General features: G+C 63.1%; 1 protein-coding gene across 1 annotated transcript; it reads left to right on the top strand.

The window, feature by feature from the left end:
* Positions 1-1,627: 1,627 nt before the first annotated feature.
* On the top strand, positions 1,628-5,915 carry LOC117872837 (E3 ubiquitin-protein ligase MARCHF5-like). Its single transcript, XM_034761636.1, is given in 7 exon segments — positions 1,628-1,782; positions 1,785-1,836; positions 3,285-3,487; positions 3,934-4,064; positions 4,363-4,546; positions 4,903-5,072; positions 5,596-5,915. Coding segments are annotated over 7 exon segments (912 nt in total). The 5' UTR covers positions 1,628-1,766; the 3' UTR covers positions 5,752-5,915.
* Positions 5,916-14,510: the final 8,595 nt, after the last annotated feature.

Genomic DNA, 14,510 nt, shown 5'->3' with positions numbered 1-14,510 from the left:
CCCCACCTCCACGCACATCAGGGAGCAGAGTCTGCCTTTCTGTTCTGTATTTGTACAGCCCCTGGCATGATGGGGTCCTGCTCTATGCCTGTACCTGGCGGTGGCTAGGCGCCACAGCAGTACAAATCAATTATAACTACTGTCTGAGCAAAGCAAGGCCCTACACCTCTTCACTGCCTGTCCCCAACAATTATGTGGTGCTACTGTGCTCTGTTAAACGTATGTTGCATTCCACTCCAGAGGTGGCTGCATTTCAGTATATAGGTTGCAATGCACTTAAGGGTGGAACACAATATAGAAATATAAGCTACTGTTCTAATACCTTCGGCCAAAGGGCGAAGACTGGAAACACCAGCCGGATCTCTGTTTATTTTCTAGGTGGGTCCATAGGTGAGAATTAATCATAGTGTGTATTTCCTGGGGCACAGACAGCAGAGAACTTTCCTGCACTGGTCCTGGCTGGGGGGATGGGACCTCATGTGTCTTTTCTATCGCTCTTCCTCTGATTCCTCATCCCAGTCTTGCATGTCCTCCTTCCCAGAGCAAGAGATCACTGGGTGCCCGCCAGAGGCTGCAGCGCTGCTGGCCTGGGAAGTCCATGGTAGTTTCACAGGAAGGCCTTGGTCCTGCAAGCTCCTCCAAGTGAGCTCACCTTTGTGCAGAACAGTTCTCAGGATCGGGGCCTAACCTGGGAAAGTTTTCAAAGTGTCATGGGATAGAAACGACCGGGAACTCTGGGAGCTAGTGATCAAGTTCCCAGCACACCTTTCTCCATCCCATAATGCCATCCACAGCTTATAATTTTTGCACTTATTTTAGAAATCCCGCAAACCCGCGTGGCACGTCTCGCCATCTGCCTTCTCGGCCAACAGCATGACACCCACAGAACACTTTGCCGGCCTCATGAACCGCGCAAACACTGCACGCTCACTTCTCGCTTTGCAGACCCACAGGATGTCCCGCACTAACAGGGGCTGTGACGGTGTCTTCCGGGACCATTTGTGAGGGACGTCCTGGGAAACAATTCAAGCTGTGGGTGGTCGTTCATAGCGGGCCCGGAAATCGAGCACCGACAGTGGGATCGCAGTGTGATGCAGGCTTGGGTGTGAGAGGCCTGGACTGGGTGCCATACTCATCAAACTGGGCTCCAAGTGAAGTCCATGGCAGTTTGCCATTGCTTTTGGCTGATGATATAAACAGGCGATGTCTGCACCAGGTGCCGTTCCAGCCAGGGCACAAGCCTGGCACTGTAGGGGCCGTGTGGCCTAATGGATAGTGCACTGAGCTGGGCCTGGGGAGCACAGGCTTCAGGTCCACGCTTTGCCACCTTGCCTGCTGGGTGACCGTGGTACCCCTCCTCGTGCCTCAGTTTCCCCATCTGCAAAACGGGCATAAAGCTGCTGACCGGGTAGAGCTGTACAGGTGGCACCCACAGAAGAGCCAGGTGGGACTAACCGTCCTACCCACGGCCTTAGACGGGCGGGGCTGTGCGCGCCCTGCCCCTGTCCCGAGCCAGACCCGGCCCGGGCTCAGCACCCCTTGGGCCTGTTCAGAACCAGGCCGCGCCGCTCTCCGCGCTCCGGGGCCTGCGGGGCGGGCTCAAGGCTGCGGGGACGGGCCGGGCCGGGCTACGCTGCGCCAGAGCCGGGAGCGGGACGAGGCGCAGCGGGGCGGCCGGGGGAGAACAGCGACCCGGCACAGCCCAGCCCGGCGCAGGGGCAGCGGATCGCGGCTGGCTGCGCGCTCGCTCGGGCCGGGGGCCGGCGATGGCCGGGCCCCGGGGCCGCCCGGGGGTGTGAGCGGCCCGCCCGCCATGGCCGAGCCGGCTGAGGAGAGGTGAGCGCTAGGGGGTCCCCGGCCCGGGCAGGAACCGAGCCCGGCCGGGCCCGAACCTCCCCCCCCCCGTCCCGAGCCCGGCCCCGAACCGAGCCCCCGAGTCCCGCCCCCGCGCCCGGCTCGAATCCCCTCCCCAAGGGCTGGAGCCGGCCCAGGGCCGGATTAACCTTTTGTGGGCCCCGCACCAAACAGATTTGTGGGCCCCGGTGTGGGGGATGTCGGTCCCCGGAGCGAGGGGCCAGCCAGGGGCAATGGAGGGGCGGCCCCACCCAGCCCAGGGCACTAGTTACAAACCGGCAGTTGCCAGATGCCCAGTGGCCTGCCCGGTCCTGTGCTGCCAGCATGCCCCTTCCCTGGGGGGGGGGGGCGGACCTAGGCCATGCCACACAGCCCCTGCCCCCAACCCAACACCAGAACCCCCTTCCAATTCCCTATGGCCAGAGCCCCTCCAGACCCTCTATGGCCAGACCCCCCCACTCCCGACCCTGCCATAAATGCCCAGCGCCCTGCACAACACCACCCCTGCCCAGTCCCCCCCGAGCCCCCACTCTCTAAAGTGCCCCAAAACACAGAGACCTCCCCCCCCCCACAGCCCAGCGCCCCCCCCCAGAGACCCGCTCCCCCATCCCCTGTTTCCTGGCTGCACTCACCAGCCAGCTGGGGAGTGACTGTGTCTGCTGGGCTGAGCCCCCAGGGCTGGTCCCGGGGCAGGGAATCGCTTTGGCCCCTCTGGAGCGGTGTGATCAGCCAGGCCAAGGCCTGTCCCGGCTGGGCTCCCTCCGGACCCACTTGCTTGGAGGGGCCCAGCTAAGACCTGCCAGGCTTCTGCAGCAGTCCCAGGCAGCTCAGCTCCGGGGAGACAGGTGGGGCCCCACAGGTGGTGGGAAGCAGAGAGGCCTGGAGCTGGAGGTGCCCTGGGGTCCAGCCAGGGGGCAGAGAGGAGCTGGCGGGTGGGGCCAGGGGGCAGAGAGGAGCCCTCGGCCAGTGGGTGAGCAGGCCGAGAGGAACAAGTGGCTAGCAGGGTTTCAGGACGCAGTGCGAGCAGAGCAGGCCGGGGCCCCTTCTGAGCATAGGCCCAGCTCCATGGAGCCACTGGTGCCATTGTAAACCCGGCACTGGCCTGGCCCGATCTCCCTGAGGAACGTTCCCCTCCTGCCGCCACCCCAGCCAACCTCCCCCTTTGGTCTGGCTCTGGGGGCCCTTGGGACGTGGCTGGGTCCCGGCTGCCCTGCGCTGAGCCTGGGCCCGGGCAGGGGATGGGGGCAGGATCCGGATGGGGGTGGGACTGGAGAGCGATGCTGGGGGGGGAACCTGGCAGTTAAGGGTCGCTGGGTCCCCTAGGGATCTCCCTGCTCTGGGGTGGGGTGGCCCAGAGTTTGGCCCTGCCCTCCCGGTCTGCGTGGGTTCCTGGGGGCGCCTGGCTCCCTGACATGCTCTCTGCTCTCCAGGCACTGCTGGGTCTGCTTCGCCACAGAGCGTGAGGACCGGGCCGCTGAGTGGGTCTGCCCCTGCCGCTGCAAAGGCTCCACCAAATGGATCCACCAGGCCTGCCTGCAGCGCTGGCTGGACGAGAAGCAGAAGGGCAACAGCACGGGCAGCGTGAGCTGCCCGCAGTGCGGCACCGAGTACCGCATCATCTTCCCCAAGCTGGGTGAGCGCGGTGGGGGGCCTGGGTCCCCAGCCAGCCCGTCTGGGTCCTGGCCGGGGCTTGGTTTACCTGGGACCACGGCCCGGGGCACCAGGAGACGGGGTTGATGGGGCCAGTGGGTGTGAAGGGGTTAATGAGGGGCAGAGTGGAGGGTGTCTGGGGAGGCTTTGCCTGGAGCACAGAGGTTGGCGCAATGCCCTGGCATGTCCCTGTCTCCTGACCTTGTGCTCCACCCATTAGCCTGTGTGGCCTGTGAAATTCCTGGTTCTGGCCTGGCCAGGCCTGGCCTGGTGGGGAAGGGGTGAAAGCCCTGGGATCCTGCCCGTGAGTGGGTGGGGGCAGCCCTCGTCCCTGGGGACTGTCTGAAGTCTCCCCCGTGGGCAGCTGGCCCAGGGAATACAGGGGTGTGTGTGCACATGGCGTGGCCTGAGTTTCTGATCTCCCTGCAGGGCCCCTGGTGTATTTCCTCCACCAGGTGGACCAGATCCTGTCCAGAGCCAGCCCCTTCGCCATGGCCGGTATCGTGGTGGGGACAGTGTACTGGTCGGCTGTCACCTATGGGGCCGTCACGGTGATGCAGGTAACGTGTTGGAGGTTCACCAAAGGGGGCCTGAGCTGGGCCGGGGCTGGTTCTTCCGCCAGGCTCCGGAACAGAGGCAAGAGCACTGGAGCGACTGCACCCATGGGTGCTGTTGGGTGCCAGGCTGGCTATGTGGGGGCACGGCTGGGGCCATGCAGCTGGCGTGGGCAGGGTGCTGCTGGGAATTGGCCTGAGAAGGCAACGTGGTGCCTGTGCTGTGGGGGTGTGACTGGCCCGGCCAGCGTGGGGAGCCCAGCTCTCGGCGTGGGCTCTGAGCCGCCTCCTCTCCCGGCTGCAGGTGGTTGGCCATAAGAAGGGGCTGGATGTGATGGAGCGGGCAGACCCCCTCTTCCTGCTCATGGGGCTGCCCACCATCCCCGTCATGCTGGTGCTGGGCAGGCTGATCCGCTGGGAGGACTACGTGCTGCGTGTCTGGCGGAAGTACTCCAGCAAGCTGCAGGCCCTGCAGGCCCTGGTGCCAGGTGCGGGGCGTCGCCGGTGGGGGGATGGGGGCTCTGGGGCTGCCCTGGTGGTGCCGGTGGGTGAGCAGGTTGGTGAGGGGGTGGGCATGGCTGCCTCTCAGCCGAGGCAGGGGCAGGCTGGCAGCGAAGAGATTTGAGGGAGCAGAGCCGTGGGACGAGGGGAAGCTTGGCAGCAGCACTGTCAGCTGGTGGCCTGGCAGGGGGAGGAGAGACAGTGACAAGGGGCAGAGTGCTGGGAGGGGGCAGACACTGGGGCCGAGGCGGGTGGTGTGGGGAGCGGTTCAGGTCTGAGCCCTCCGGCCGGGTGGCGGTAACCGATCACTGTCTCAGTTTCCCCTTTCTTCCCATTTCCCCAGGGATTGGGCGCCCGGTGCCCCTGGGGCCCCTGGCCGAGTCCCGCCCCCAGAGCGACCACCCGTCCCTCTCACGAACGCTGTGCGGGGCCCTGGTGTTCCCCACCATCGCCAACCTGGTGGGCAGGCTCCTCTTCCGGCGGGTGGACTCCAGCCTGCAGCGCACCATCCTGGTGAGTCCGGGGCCGGGCTGTGCCAGCCACTGCGGGGTGCCCATGCGGGGCACTGCCCAAGGTGCCTGGGCTGATTCTCCAGCAGCTGGGGCTCACGCCCTGTGGCAGCTGGAGCCTGCCAGCCCGAGAACCCCGGACCCAGGGAGTCTGAGCTCAGAAACCTTGGCGGTCTGTGATATGCTCTCTGCCATGGAAACGGCAGGCCAGCCTGGCACCGCCGCCCACACTGTGCTTGTGGGAGCACCGGTGCTGCGGGTCGGGAGTGAGGGGCACCGGCAGAGCTGGGGCTGGGGAGCCCAGGGCTGCGGGTCAGGAGTGGGGGGCACTGGCAGAGCTGAGTGGGGAGCCCAGGGCTGGGCTAGCAGGGGGTGTGGATCAGGGTACCAGCAGAGCTCCAGGGGGGAGCCCCCGTCCCTGGTGCTCAGTGGGGGGGGGAGCTGGCTGGGGGGCTGTGGTGCTAGGGGATGCCCAGAGCCATAGGACTGGCACAGCAGCTGGCGTCATCTCCTCCCCTCCTCCGCAGGGCGGCATCACCTTTGTGGCCATCAAGGGGGTGCTCAAAGTCTACTTCAGACAGCAGCAGTACCTGCTCCAGGCCAACCGGCGCATCCTCGACTACCTGGAGCCGGGCCCCGCGCCCCTGGACGAGGACAGCAGCACCGAGGGCAACCTCAGCTAGGCCTGGAGCCTGGCCCCTGCCTGCAGCTCCTTGGCCCGTCGGGCCGTGCCCTGCAGTCACAGCTGGGGGGCAGAGCCCTGCCCTGGGTCCACCCGCAGAAGGCTCTCCTGGCCCTGCCCCCTTTATAAATAGCCACTGGAAATACAAACCTTGTTTGAACGGTGCAGGGTGTGTCTGGGCGTCATTGCGGGAGCGGGGGTGGGGGGGTCTCCCTTCCCTCCCGCAGGAGCTCCCTGATGCTGTGTGACTTGATCCTCTCCCTGTCTCCCGCAGGCGTGTGGAGCTGAGAGCATTGGCAAGGGGGCTACCCTGGGAGCTTGGCCCCTTGGTGTCCTCGGCCTGGGAGAGCCGTGAGCTTCTGTCCCCTGGGGCATGCGGATGTCCCTGCAGTGTCTTGGCACCTGGGCACCCGGTTATCCGCAGGGCTGGCGTCCCCCTTTGCCTCAGGCCGCATGGGCGCTTCCTGCGGCCGGGAAGGGGTTTTCTCTCCACCTCCCCGAATGGGGACAGATCCATCCCTGGCCCCCCACGTCCCCAGAACGGGGAGGGGGGGTGCTCTGCCATGTGGTGTGAAGTGTTCACCCCCCGGCCCCTGTACCAAGCTCCCTGGGGCTCTGGGGTGGAGCAGGGAATCTAACCTGGTGCTGCTGCGTCCTAGGCTGGGGCCCTGCCCCTGCTTCCCCCTCCGAGCTCGTGAGCTGACTCCCACGGGCCCTGCGGCTGGTGCAGGCCTGAGCCTGGATCGTCCTGGTGCCAGTGCTTTTGGCTGTTGCCTTTCCCAGGTGCTTTTCGGCTCCTTTGCCACGGCTCGAGAGGTGCCACAACCGCTCGCTACATTGGCTGCCCCGTTACCACCAGGGGAGCCCGCCGGCATTTCTCCCCTGCTCCCCCAGCTGGATGGAGGCATGAGCTGGGGCAGTGGAGCTGGGAACAGCCCCCTGCAGCAGCCCACGGACACCCGTCGAGGGGCCGCAGGTGACTGGGCTGCCCTGCCTAAGCTCCCTTCGCGCCCTGGAGGTGAGTCACAGCCCTGCGAGGCCGTGTCTGGGGGAGACTTCCTGGGGGCTTGGAGCAACCCACAGTAGGTGCTTGGCCCAGAGAGCCCGGCGTGGAGCAGCTGCCAGCCTGTTCTGCTGGTGGCGCTGGGGAGCAGCGTACAAAGGGCTTTGCTGGCCAAGTGAGGCCAAATGCAGCCCCTGCGGGGTGGGGGGCAGCCGCCCCAGGCTGTGTTCAGGGGCTGAGCCCACTGGCCAAGCATCAGTCCTGGCCCAGGCCAGGGGGCCCCAGCACGGTGCCCTCTCCCAGGGGTGGGCAGCTTTTAATCCCTGGGGGTGGGATGGGGTGGGGGGCGGGTCTCTGTCCTGCTCGCTGGAGTCAGGCTGGGCTCTGCGCCCCCTCACGGGTCCCACTCTTCCTCCAGGGTGAGCCCTCAGGGCTTCAACAGCTTCCCGCAGCCCACGCTGAACTCCCATCTTCCTCCCCACCCCCATGTCCTGTGTCTGCCAGTTGGGGAGATGCTGAGAGGTGGGGTCGGTTGCCAGGTTCGATGTCCCAGGGGTGGGATTTGCCATTGTCTGGAGTCTCCACAGCTATGGCGATCAGGCCCCCTAAGGACACCTGGGTGCCACTCACACCTGTGTCCTAGCCTGCCCCTAGAGCAGACAGCCCTTCCCTGCCTAGGGAACAGTGCAGCAGCTAGGGGAAACTGAGGCACACCAACTTCATAAAAATATTAGAGAATTCTCACTTCCTCCCAGCCCCTGACCTCCAGGCTCTGCTGTATCAGTCTGGGAGCCGAGGGGCTGCCCGGCTCTGGCTGCAGGGGCAGTGGCATCGGGTGGGGAGCCGCTGTACCCCAGGGACTCACTGGGTGGGGGGCTCACGAGAACGAATGGATACAAACTGGCCGGGGGGAAGTTTAGGCTTGAAATTAGACGAAGGTTTCTGACCGTCAGAGGGGTGAAATATTGGAACGGCCTTCCGAGGGAAACGGTGGGGGCGACGGACCTGTCTGGTTTTAAGATTAAGTTGGATAAGTTTATGGAGGAAATGGTTTAATGGTAAAACATAGTAGCCAAGGAAAACCAAGCAATGGTACATGAATAGCATAATGGCCAACAAGGGTCAGGCTAGAGACTCTTGCCTATATGCTCGGGGTATTACTGATCGCCATATTTGGGGTCGGGAAGGAATTTTCCTCCAGAGTAGATTGGCTGAGCCTCTGGAGGTTTTTCGCCTTCCTCCGCAGCATGGGGCAGGGATCACTAGCAGGAGGGTCTCAGCCGATTGAAGTCACTAAAACACAGGATTGGGGACTTCAACGGCAGAGTCCAGGGAAGGGTCTTGTGGCCTGCAGCATGCAGGGGGTCAGACCAGATGATCATAATGGTCCCTTCTGACCTTAAAGTCTATGAGTCTATCAGAGGCCACGAGTTGGCCTGGAGCTGCCATTAAGGTCCGAGAGGTGGCTGGGGGCAGAGCTGCATCCTTCTCCCGGCTCGGCTTTGCTGCTGGGCACGAGTCAGCCCCTTTGCTCCTAGTGGCGCAGGGCTAGGGCTGGGGTCTCTTCTGGCTCGTGCCCCATCACAGGACCCTTCCCCCAGTTCCTAAAGCAGGACCAAAGGCCGCCCCCAGCCAGCCGCCTTGGTGACCAGCTTTACTGCTGGCTACAGGCCAGCTCCCCTCCCTGGTCCCAGTGCCGGCAGTTCAAAATCCCTGGGGCTTGGGGGGGGGTGATTTGGGAGCCCCATAACACACCTGGCCCCCCTAAAGGGGGTTGGAGTCACGTCTCTGGGGCGGCATCACCTTCCCCCCCCTCCACTCACAGCACAGGACATGCTTCCCCCGCCGCCGGGGACAGTCGCCCTGAAGAGCCAGGGCTCTCCACAGCGGGGGGCACCCGGGTGTGGTGGGACCCCATGGCAACGACTGTGTCCATCCCGTCGTCGCGCTGCCAGCCGGGTTTGAAACCAGGGACATCAGGTGTGGGAAAGGCCCATGTGCAATGCCAGCTGGCAGATTCACAGATCAGCCACTAGAGGGCACTGACGCCCAGTATGGGCCTAGTGCCAGTTCCGCAGGCACATGGGGGTTCCCAGAACCTAGTGTGGTTACAGGCCAGAGACCTGCCCCCAGTCATTCCTGGACAGGTTTGCTAGGAAACCAGCCCTTGATTTACCGCGTCCAGGGCGGGGAACCCACCGGCCCGGGGAGTCATCCCAGGGGTTCATTCCCCTCCCAGCCAAAAGTTTGCGCCCTAGTTTTAGTCTAAACTCCTCTAGCTCCGCGTTCGGGCCCCGGCCGGCGTTCGGCCTTGGCGGTGTGGGGTGAAGAGCCCATTCACAGGGTGTGCGAAGCAGGAGCAGCCGCCTCCTGGCTGTGCTGACCCCGAGGGGTTTCCTAGAAAGCTGAAGGGACGGCTGGAGCCACCAGCTCCCTGGTGAGCTGGTGGCAAAGGGAGCGTGGACTAGTGGTTTGATCAAACCTGGGATGTGAGCCAGACCTGGTCAGCCATACACCTGAGACAGCGAGAGCTCGGTGCCACCAGAGCCCGGCCCTCCCCACTGGCCATCTCCAGCTGGCACCACCCCGACGCTTCAGAGGCCAGTGACTGAAAAACCCTCCCAGAACACAATGGTGGGGGGTCCTGATGGGAGGGACCCCCCACCATTGTGTTCTGAGAGGGATTTTCAGTCACTGGCCTCTGAAGCGTCGGGGTGGTGCCAGCTGGAGATGGCCAGTGGGGGGGGCCGGGCTCTGGTGGCACCGAGCTCTCGCTGTCTCAGGCGCGTGGCTGGCCAGGTCTGGCTCACATCCCAGGTCTCGCTGGGGGCCTGTTTCCCCCAGATCAGATGCAGAGACCTTGGGGGCTTGTCACCTTCCTCTGCAGCGTGGGGGGTGGGTCCCTTGCCAGGTTGTCTGAGTGTGTCTCACTTCATCATCCCTGCCACTGTGGGGCACCGGGCACCTCAGTTCTGGGGCACATGCCAGTCCAGGCTCCTGAGGGCTGTGGGCTTTGGTTGGTGGGTGTGTGGGTGCTGGTGGGGTCAGACTGGGTGAACTGGTCCCTTCTGATCTTGACCCCTTCTCTGACTCTGACCTTGCTGCGCTATGTGGTCTGGTCAGAGCGGGAGACCCAGGCTCTGTTCCATTCACTGCATGGCCCTGCTCCGTGCCTTGGTTTCCCCACCTCTAACATGGGGATAGCATTGACCTACCTCGAGAGGCTCAGTGGATGAAGATGAGGGAGACGCTTTGAGATCCTCAGAGGAAAGTGATTGGACAAGGCCAGAGGATAATAACAAAGCAGGAGGCACTTAGAGCCCTCGGCCATGCTGAGATTTCCCCACCCTGGAGTCCCACGTCTTCTCCCCTGGGAAGCTGCCCGCAAGGCCCGGCCCCCACGGCCCTGGCAGAAAGCAGAGGCTGGTAATGGAACAGGAGTAGAGCCGAATGGCCCAGTGGGTGCACCTGGGAGACCCTGCATCTGTTCCCAGTTCTCCCCCAGCGCCTTGGCCATCGCTTTCGCTGAATCTCAATGGGTGTCAGGCTCCCACTGAAGCCCCTCAAGCCCTCGTGGCTCAGGCTCTCCATGTCAGCTGCCTGTGGGGTCCAGGGGAGGGGGGCAGTGAGGTGCCCAGCTCCTGGGGCTGGGGAAGTGCCTCAGAGAGACATGCCAAGGGGGCTTATGCCACTGCAGGGGAGGGAATGTCGCCTAGTGGGTAGTGTGCACTGCCCAGGGAGAGGCATTGGCGTGGCCCGTCTGCACTGATGGGGGTTGGACCAGCCTGGCTGTGGGGGATGCCCTGTGGGATCTGGGGCAGGGCTGTCAGGCAGCTCCCTGGCACAGCCACCCCAGGCCCTGGGCTGCCTTGCTCGGGGTGCCCGGTTGGGAGAAGGGACTTGGGCCTATGGCCCTTTGAACGGGGCTGGTTCCACAGGCCCAGTGAGGGGCCTGGAGCAATTGCCTGCCCCGCTCCAGCCCGCTTCAGCCCCATGCCCCCCCCCCCCAACCAATTTCCTATTTCCAGCTAGCCCTTGGCGAGGGAAAGCAGAATGCACGGTCGCTATGGAGACGGCACTGTTTCCCACCGTTTCCCTGACGACCCTCACTATGGAGACAGGAGGCTCTGGTGGGACCAGGGCTGGCTGCGTCTCCCAGCAGGTCTGGGGCTGGGTTCTCTGCAGTGGGGGGCACCCGGGTGTGGTGGGCACCCATGGCAACTACACGGGCACCATGGCAACCTCTCCCCAGGCCTGGGTGGGACAAGACAGCTCCTGAGGGGCTATCAGCCCCCCTTACTCCCCTAGAGGAGAACTGCTGATTTCCTGGGGGGCACCCCCAGCTCCTCCGGCCACCTGCCGGTCCCACCCCAGGGCACCGCCCGCCACCTGGCTCCCAGCGCCCTCGGGGCTCCCACCCACTCCAACCAGGTTCCCAGAGACCCCCACGAGGCCACATCGCTCTCCAGCCATGCCCAGAAACGCTGGGTCTGAACCCCCGGCTGGAATCACCCTCCTGTCTCCGGGTATGAGGGCTGTGCTCCTGGTCTGATTGGTGGGAGGGGAAACTGAGGCGCCGAGAGGGACAGGGAAGTCCCAAGGCCTGCCAGCAGGGCGGTGGCAGCTCAGGGACTAGATCCCAGGAGTGACGCCATATTATTGCCCTGTACGGTCTCTGTGTGGATCAGTCACCAGGATGCACGGCACAGCCCTGCGGAGCAGGGGAAACGGGAGCCTGCCTGCTGAAGCTGCGCCTGGCACAGCCCATCAGCGGGTGTCACTGGCCTGTCCCCCGGGCTGGTTCTAACATGGGTTCCCCGCTGAGCGGGCATGGAAGGGGCATCTGGCTGCACACTGGGGTAAGACTCCGAGGGCCTGACCCACTGCCCATCGATCCAGCGGCTCAGCTCAGGCCCCTTTCATTCCAGGCTATCAGCGCTTTGCCAACACAGCCCCACCTCCTCACAGCTGGGTGTTATCACCCGCATTGTACAGCTGGGGAAACTGAGGCACATAGCGGCCTGCGCAAGGCACATGGTGAGGCACTGGTGGAGCTGGGCTGCCCTGACCCCTCTCTCGTGCTCTGACTCCTAGGCCATGCTCCCCTCCTCCTGCGACTCTCCAGGTCCCCTTCCTGGGGCATCAGCGCCTGATTTTCTGCGCTAGTGGAACACAATGCTGCTGGGTATGACACCGCCGGGGAGCAAGGCTGAGCCATCCGTGCACCGGGGGAGACGAGAACCCAACCATGGCCCAAGCTGGGGGCCCTGGGAGCCCATCAGTGACAGTGGCAGAGGTCCCCGTCAGCCTGGCACATTGGTGGTGGCATGTAGCTCAGGAGTGGCATGTAGAGGGGGAGGATGTGGCTATTGTCTGACCGGCTCAATCAGCAAGAGACCTCTGACAACTGGAGTAAAGCCATGGAGAACGGTCACCCCAGGGACAGACTCTGCACCCAGGAAACCTTCCTGGCTCTTGACAGGGGGCTTTGGGTCCTGGGGGGGAACGTTTTACTTATCCCTCCCTGAGGGCCCGACAGGGGCCAGCGCCCTGGGAAAGCTGCATCCTCTTGGTGGGAAAGACAAGCGCTGACCATGGGAACCTGCCTTGGCCATGTCTGTTGGGGCTGGCATTCAGTGGGGGGCACCAGGAAGCGCGTTGTGTCATTGTGTTTTGCTCATAGTCAGCCCTGTTGCTTCACTGATGTCTCTGGTCTTTAGTGCCATCCCGAGTCGTGTTATACAAAACCGGCCTCGGGCCGTGTGTTACACGGAGGCGGTGTCTCGGCTCGTGGGAGGCAGCGACCTGACCAGCGGCTGTGAGGGGCTGGGCACTGCATGAGGCAGCTGTGGGGGCCTCAGGAGTTGGGGTTCACTGGCGGATCCCTGCAGAGTTGGCTGGGCTGGGTGGACAGGTCGGGGAGCCGACCCCCAGGTTGAGGCTGAGCGGGAGGGGCTCCCAAGGCTGGGGCTCCCGAGCAAGCCATCCCTATGCCCCCTCGTTAAGGTTCCCGAGCGAGGCCCCATGGATCTCTGGGACACTGCATCCGTGGCAGAGCGAGGGCGGCTCTGGGACATGGGCCAGGGATAGAACCCAGGAGTCCTGGCTCCCAGCCTCCCTGCCCCTGGTCTAACCACTAGACCCCACTCCGCTTCTGGAGCCAAGGAGAGAACCCAGGCGTCCTGGCTCCCAGCCCCCGCTCTACCCTCCAAGCTATTACCTCACAGGTTGAAAAAGTGACAGGAGGAGCCATGCAGCTTCAGGCGCTGCCCACCAGCGGTCGTGCTCCCCCCATCACACCTGTCTATACAGAGCACCAAACTCACTGGGCCACTCCAGTAATTCCTAGGCTTCCAGATGTCCCCATTGCTCGGGGCAGAGACGCACAAGGACTGGCCTGTCCCCTCTCTCTTGGCAGACCCAGGCTAGCACCCATGGGGCTCACTGGCACCCAGCCCCAGCTCTTGTCCTGAGAGGTATAAACCGCAGACATGCCTGTCGCGTGCAGCGAGTGGGGGATGCAGGCGCCAGCACCGGGGGGATCAGGGCAGCGCACTCAGAGTGTAGATCAATCTCTGATAATTTTCATATGACTTTACATTGTGCCTCTTCATATAACCTTGTGGTGGGTCTACCCACGTGTGATCTCTGTTTTCATGGAACTTTGTATCAAAGCCTCATTTAGAAACTTTGCATTGCCCTTGGTATAATATTATAGCCCCTAAGGATAGAATAAGATAGAAGAAAAATTTCTTTTTGCTAGCAGTAGAACAAGAGCTCTCCCCCCCCCCCCCACTCTTAATCAATTGCCCTATTGAATGAATGAGGTGTGGATGAGCAAGGCATGGAAGGCAGCACCTCCAGACAGCCTCAACTGTTGGAGAGGGGCTGGGAGCCAGACCCAAGAACAATAAAACGTGTCAAGTGGGCTCATTAAAGACAAGCAGACATACTGACGGCCTCGGGGGTTAGAAGCAAGCACCTTCTTTTGGAAACACCCTCTTTGCAGCATTGGGACAACACTCAAAAGAAAGCAGCACAAAGGACCAATGGACACAGACACAGAGTTTGAATCTGGTATAGATTTGCATAAGAGGAAAGCTGCTATAAAAGTAAGGTGTCTTGCAGAGGACCCCGGGTCTCGTCTTGTCAACATGGGAGCATCGATCCGGATCGGCAGAAGCCCGGCTCCACCCCCTCCCCCATCTAACTCACCTGGCCAGTGAAGTTAAGGGGAGCAACTAATTGGTAACAACAAGACGGAGTGTGTTTGTGTGTGTGTGTGAGTGTAAGTGTAATATATTATATGCATATAATACAGTGTTAATGAATACATGTATTACTAATAAATGTGGCGTTCTGCCTTATTCCCCCTGAAAAGATCCTGTGCAGTACTTTAAGTACAACATGAGCCACCCCATCGGGGCAGCGAACCAGCATCCCAGAGCCACAGCCTGGAAGGACCGCCAGGTGCTCCGCAGTTCTTCCATTTCCTTGTGCTGCCCTAAGGCGACCTGGCCCCAGAGCAGCGTAGCCAGCGGGGAGATCCCCCAGATCTGAGCTGTCCATGTCCCCAGAGCCGCGCAGAGCCAGGCCGCTCGCCCTGGGGCAGGGTCCCGAGCTCCAGACTGAGCTGGGGGTGGCTGAATGGCACCAGACTGGCTGCCCTGCTCCCCACGGTCCTGAGCCAGTGGGGCAGAAATCTGCAGGGTCCGGCTCTGCCCAGGGCTCCCAATCCCCTGGGGGAGCCCGCCCAG

The sequence above is a fragment of the Trachemys scripta genome, chromosome 2 (assembly GCF_013100865.1).
Source record: "Trachemys scripta elegans isolate TJP31775 chromosome 2, CAS_Tse_1.0, whole genome shotgun sequence".
NCBI classification, from domain to species: domain Eukaryota; kingdom Metazoa; phylum Chordata; order Testudines; family Emydidae; genus Trachemys; species Trachemys scripta.
The sequence above is the reverse complement of the archived record's forward strand: the minus strand, read 5'-3'. Positions and strand labels throughout refer to the sequence as shown.